Source organism: Dryas octopetala, chromosome 2 (genome assembly GCF_963921425.1).
Source record: "Dryas octopetala chromosome 2, drDryOcto1.1, whole genome shotgun sequence".
Lineage (NCBI taxonomy): Eukaryota > Viridiplantae > Streptophyta > Magnoliopsida > Rosales > Rosaceae > Dryas > Dryas octopetala.
Genome location: NC_141367.1, coordinates 32,627,594 through 32,633,593, shown reverse-complemented (window position 1 = coordinate 32,633,593; position 6,000 = coordinate 32,627,594). Strand labels below are relative to the sequence as shown.

The 6,000-nt window shown below is 32.5% G+C and overlaps 2 protein-coding genes across 2 annotated transcripts; both read left to right on the top strand.

Moving 5' to 3' along the window:
* Positions 1-424: 424 nt before the first annotated feature.
* LOC147295877 (uncharacterized) lies at positions 425-4,598 on the top strand. The gene is made up of 5 exons (XM_086231289.1): positions 425-653; positions 765-2,147; positions 2,249-4,125; positions 4,216-4,500; positions 4,590-4,598. The coding sequence occupies exons 1-5, from the start codon at positions 425-427 to the stop codon at positions 4,596-4,598; spliced, it is 3,783 nt and encodes a 1,260-aa protein (XP_086087415.1).
* A 10-nt stretch (positions 4,599-4,608) lies between these two features.
* Positions 4,609-5,289, top strand: LOC147295876 (uncharacterized). The gene is made up of 2 exons (XM_086231288.1): positions 4,609-5,122; positions 5,240-5,289. Exons 1-2 carry the CDS (start codon positions 4,612-4,614, stop codon positions 5,287-5,289), a joined length of 561 nt encoding a protein of 186 aa, XP_086087414.1. The 5' UTR covers positions 4,609-4,611.
* The last annotated feature ends 711 nt before the right edge of the window (positions 5,290-6,000 follow it).

The window sequence follows — 6,000 nt, the reverse complement described above, 5'->3', positions numbered from 1 at the left end:
TTTCCTGCTTTTCTTACAGTTCTGCGCATTAAGCAAAAGGTAAGTATCTGTTTAATCTTTTTTCTAAATATTTTATTTGCAGTATCATTACAATGTGCATCTCTTATTTTTACAAGTCATGTATAATTTACAGATACTGTTATATATTCATACATTTTTTTTTTCCAGCCATCAATCTACTGCTTCCGAAATTTTTTTGAATGCAATGCTTAAAAAGCCTAGGGTGCGTGATAGAACTTTAATGATAGAACAAAGCCATAGTTCCAATATATCAAGTAGCATTGAAATAGCTAGCAAACAAGTATGTGATACTGATTGTAGCAGTGCCTATAAAAAAAAACAAATAACTCAGAATAAAAGACAAAAAACTGCTGATACTGGATTGTCTAGCTATGTAAATGCACTTGAAACAAGCACATATCAAATGCTTCTAGATCAAGTGGATTCTGATTCTAATGCTTTCATCTCTGATGAAAGTCATTTCGATTCTGGTACTGGAGTTTCCAGTTCCTCAATCATTTCTGATTCTCATGTTTTAGTCTCTAATCAAAGTCACTTTGATTTGGCTATTGGAGCTTCGATTTCCATACCTGTTGAAGATAGTTCAAATCACATGAATAGGGGTCAGGCACATTATCATAAGCAGAGACAAAGTATGTTTTCTTTTTTGTTCGAATTTTCTTTCCAATTTCAAGATTGTTGATATATTAGTCATAGTTTATAATTCTGATTTTCCCCTCTTTTGTGTGTGTCATTTTTTTTAGGCACTGTTCACGAATATGTTGATTTTGGAGATAAGAATTATAAATGCATTTATTGCAATGCACTATTTTGGTTAAATGAATCTATTCTAAGAAAATCTAAAAAGAATGAGCCTCTATTCACTCTTTGTTGTCAAGAAGGAAAGGTCAAACTTCCAATTGTCAAGCCAACACCCCCTTTTTTAGACACTTTACTTAATCCTGCTAAAGGGCAGTCAAGCTTGGCATTTAGGGAGAACATTAGAGCATATAATTCTATGTTTGCATTCACTTCAATGGGAGCCAAAGTTGATAGTTCCATTAACAATAGACCAGGCCCTTACATCTTTAAAATTAGTGGTCAAGTTCATCATCTAATCGGTTCATTAGTACCACCTGAAGGAGAATGTCCAAAATTTGCCCAACTTTATGTTTATGATACAAATAATGAAGTAATTAATCGCCTTAGTGCTGTTAACCGTCTTCAAACTAATCAAAAGTTGGATGACAATATTGTTAAAAATCTCATCAGGATGTTTGACGAATCAAATGAATTGGTTAAATTTTTCCGCACAATGAGGGACAAATTTGAAGAAAACTGTCTTTCTAATGTCAGAATCAAATTGTTAGCTAGGCAGCCAAATGACACCAAACAATATGAACAGCCAACATGTGATGAAATTGGTGGTCTAATTGTGGGAGATATAGGACTTTTTGATTCAAATAGAGATATAATAATTGAATTGCAAGGTGGAGAATTGAAGAGGATAACAAAATTACACCCAAAATTCATGTCTTTACAATATCCTATTCTCTTTCCCTACGGTGAAGATGGTTATAGGCCTGACATGAAATGGAATAATATCTTGAAAAATCATCAAATGAAAAGAGGTAGAGTGCCTATGAGAGCTTTTATCGCTTATCAAATTCAAGAAAGAGAACTTGAGTTCAGTACATTGTTAAAGGGTGGAAGATTATTTCAACAATTTTTGGTAGATGCTTATGCAACACTTGAGGAAGACAGATTAGATTATATTCGAAAAAACCAAAAAGTTTTGAGGAGTGAGATATTTAAAGGCATTTATGATGCTGTTTCAAAAGGTGATAAAAATGCAAATGATATAGGTCAAAAAATAATATTGCCAAGTTCATATACTGGAAGTCCTAGAAACATGATAAATAACTACCAAGATGCTATGGCAATTTGTAGAAAATATGGAAATCCTGACCTATTCATTACATTTACTTGCAATGTAAAATGGCCTGAAATTGTTAGAGAATTGGATAGAAAGCCTGGCTACAAACCAGAAGATAGACCTGATATTATTTCCAGGGTGTTCAAAATGAAACTAAGTGATATGATTAATTATATCAAATCAGGTAAACCTTTCGGAGACACTGTGGCAGGTACAATTTACAAACCTAGGAAGCTTCTTTTAATTAGTTATTTGGTTTTTCATGATAATCAAACTAATTACACTTATATTTTTTGAAATTATTGCAAACAGAAATCTGCGCAATTGAGTTTCAGAAAAGAGGATTGCCTCACTCTCATTTGTTAGTTTGGTTAGAACAGCAATATAAGTGCACTTTGCCAGTAGATTTAAATAGCATAATTTCTGCCGAAATACCGGATAAAACTGTGCATCCAACTCTTTACAATATTGTGAATCAATTTATGATTCATGGTCCCTGTGGAGAATTGAATTTTGAATCTCCTTGCATGCGAGGAGGTAAATGTTCCAAGTTTTTCCCAAAGCAGTATAAGAGCGAAACAGTTTTGGAGACAGATGGCTTTCCTGTGTATAGGCGTCGTGAAAATCCAAACAAATTTGTTTTAAAAAATGGAATTAAAATTGACAACAGATTTGTGGTTCCTTATAACTCAGAATTATTATTAAGGTACAATGCTCATATCAATGTTGAATCATGTTGTCAATCAATGCTCATAAAGTATCTTTTTAAGTATATAAGCAAGGGTTCAGATAGAGCTAGAGTTGTTCTTGAAAATAAACCAGAAGATGAAATCCTAGCCTATCTAAATTGTAGGTACATATCTCCGTATGAAGCTGTTTGGAGATTGTTTCAATACCCTATTCATCTTAGGGAACCTGCTGTCGAGCGATTGCCAATACATTTGCCTTTAGAGCAAAATGTTGTTTTTAGCGCTGATCAATCACTTGAGTCCGTAGTTAATCGAGAAAGTGTTCAAATGACAATGCTTACAAGTTGGTTTGAAGCAAATAAAAATTATCCTCAAGCACGAAATGTATGTTATGCAGAATTCCCTTCAAAATTTGTGTGGGATTCTCGCAATAAAATTTGGAAACCTAGGCAAAGAGGAACATCTTTAGGTAGAATTGCTTATGTTCATCCTGCATCTGGTGAATTGTATTATCTAAGGATGCTTTTGAATTTGCAAAAAGGTGCCTTAAACTTCAATGATATCAAAACTGTTAACGGCATTCAACATTTGTCATATCAATCTGCATGCCAATCTTTAGGTTTATTAGGTGATGACAAAGAATGGCTTCAAGCCTTAGGAGATGTTATTAGTACAGCATCATGCTCTGAATTAAGACAGCTATTTGTTACAATCATTTTGTTTTGTGATGTGGCCAATCCTAAACTACTTTTGGATACTCATTGGCAAAGTATGTCTGAGGATATTTTGTACAAAGTTAGAAAAACTTTTGACATGCCAAATCTAATTGTGCCACAGTGTGAGCTCAAAAATTCTCTTTTGTATGAATTAGAACAGCTTTTTAATGCATCATCTAGCTCTTTAAAAAATCATAATCTTCCACTGCCTGATGAAAATAAGATGTTAGAAATAAAAAATAAACTTTTGAGAGAAGAGCTAAATTACAATATTCATGAATTACAAAGTGAATGCTTGAGCTTAATCTCACAACTAAACACAGAACAAAGAAATATCTACGATTCTGTCATAGCTGCTGTGAATGAAAAAAAACCAGGCTTATTTTTTGTTTATGGACATGGAGGAACTGGCAAAACTTTTTTGTGGCACACAATTATAACCAAGCTTAGATCTGAGAGCAAAATTGTTTTGGCTGTTGCATCATCAGGAATAGCATCTTTATTATTACCGGGAGGTAGAACAGCCCATTCTAGATTTAAAATTCCATTGAATGTTACAGATTCTTCTATATGCCAAATCAAAAAAGGAACACATCTTGCCAAATTAATTCAAAAAGCTGATTTAATTATTTGGGATGAAGCACCGATGAATCATAGATATTGTTTTGAGGCATTAGACAAATCATTGTGTGATATCTTATCAGAAATACATGATTCATGTGATGCCAAACCATTTGGTGGAAAACCTGTTTTACTAGGAGGTGATTTTAGACAAATCTTGCCAGTAATTCCAGGGGGAACAAGAGAGGAAATAGTGGATGCCTGTTTTAATAACTCTTATTTATGGCCTTACTTTAAAATATTTTTTTTGAAGCAAAATATGAGATTATTAAAAAAAGATTTGGACATTAATGAAAAGCAAACAATAGCAGATTTTGCCAGCTGGATTCTTAAAATTGGAGATGGTCAAATTAATGATATGGATGATTTAAATGATGAAGAAGCATCTTGGATAGAAATTCCTGAAGATTTGCTCATTCAGCCATCTAAAAATCCCATTCATTCAATCTTCTTGGCTGCATACCCAAATTTTGACAACAATTTTGAAAACATTGCTTATCTAAGAGAACGAGCCATCATTACTCCTAGAAATTCAACGGTTACAGAAATAAACAATTTTGTCATTAATTTAGTACCTGGAACTCATCGAACTTATATGAGTTCAGATTCTTTATGCTCTTCATCTAGCAATTTTGAAAATCTTAGTCTGATGTATCCTGTAGAATTTCTTAACCAACTTGAATTTAGTGGTCTGCCTCCACACATTTTGACATTAAAAGTAGGTATGCCTATCATGTTGTTAAGAAATTTAAATCAATCCTCAGGCCTTTGTAATGGAACAAGATTAGTTATTACTCAAATGCTTGACAAGGCCATTGAAGCAAAAATTGTCACTGGCAATAACATTGGCCACAAAGTATTCATACCTAGAATTATTCTTTCTGCCACCGAAAAAAAATGGCCTTTCATTTTTAAAAGGCGTCAGTTTCCAATCAGGTCATGTTATGCAATGACAATAAATAAAAGTCAAGGACAATCTCTTAAAACAGTTGGTTTGTATCTTCCAGAATCTGTGTTCACTCATGGGCAACTCTATGTTGCATTATCTAGAGTTACATCTAGGCAAGGACTGAAAATCATGATAGAAAATAATGGAGAAGCACCAAATAAATTTGCTAAAAACATAGTGTACAAAGATATTCTCCAGCCTTTCTTAACAGGTTAAATACACTGTGGACATGTTATAAAAGAATGTCATTTTATTCATGCATATTTGCTATTACAAACATTTCATTGTTTTGTTTTTTTTCTAAGTCACAGTTATCTTATGTTTGCAGATCTGCAGCACAATGAGCTTGGTTCCAATCCGCAATCTGATACCCTTTGAAGACAATAAGAAAATCAGGGTCCGCATTTGCAGGCTTTGGAGGCCAAGGGCATATCGATCTAATGACCAGTTTGCTGGCTTGCACTGCGTGTTGGTAGATTCGATTGTAAGAAAATTCTTTTCTTATACTAATTTATTCATATTGTCCTTAATTTTCAAATACATAAATTTACAATCATTAATATCTGCTATATATTGCATTCACTATCCTTTAATCAATATTTACTTTTCATTTTTGTAAATTATAAGTGTTTGTTATCCATGCATGGTATCAATTGTCTATGTTATTCATTTTCTTTATCAATTGTCTATGTTATTCATTTTCTTTCTATTTCACTTTCATTAGTGACATTCAGTTCAACTTTTCTTTTTCTAGATTATCATACCAAACCTACCTTAGCATTTTACTTACAATTGTGTTTCATTCAATTTATGTTTTTTTATCAACTTACCTAATATTACAAAACATAAATCAATGATCTATCTAGCTGTGATAACATATAATAAAAATACACCAACTATAGTAAAATGGTCTCACAAAAATTTAACCACCCAAAGATGCTATTCACAATCTATCTATCATACTTAGCTGATTAATCTAATCCATACTAAATTTGCTGAAATCAGTCAAATTAATCTTCTTATATCAATTTTTGTCTCATGTCTGCAAAACCATAATCAAATTTCATTAACATCTATAACCAACTTATT

What these genes read in the sequence shown, in the direction of transcription:
- LOC147295877 (XM_086231289.1), top strand. Translation starts at nt 425, where the DNA reads ATGCTTCTAGATCAAGTGGATTCTGATTCTAATGCTTTCATCTCTGAT. An exon ending in TTTCGGAGACACTGTGGCAG is followed by an intron (nt 2,148 to 2,248) that starts GTACAATTTACA and finishes TATTGCAAACAG; the next exon opens with AAATCTGCGCAATTGAGTTT. An exon ending in ATTTTAGACAAATCTTGCCA is followed by an intron (nt 4,126 to 4,215) that starts GTAATTCCAGGG and finishes TTTTTTTTGAAG; the next exon opens with CAAAATATGAGATTATTAAA.
- LOC147295876 (XM_086231288.1), top strand. Translation starts at nt 4,612, where the DNA reads ATGTATCCTGTAGAATTTCTTAACCAACTTGAATTTAGTGGTCTGCCT. An exon ending in TCTCCAGCCTTTCTTAACAG is followed by an intron (nt 5,123 to 5,239) that starts GTTAAATACACT and finishes TTATGTTTGCAG; the next exon opens with ATCTGCAGCACAATGAGCTT.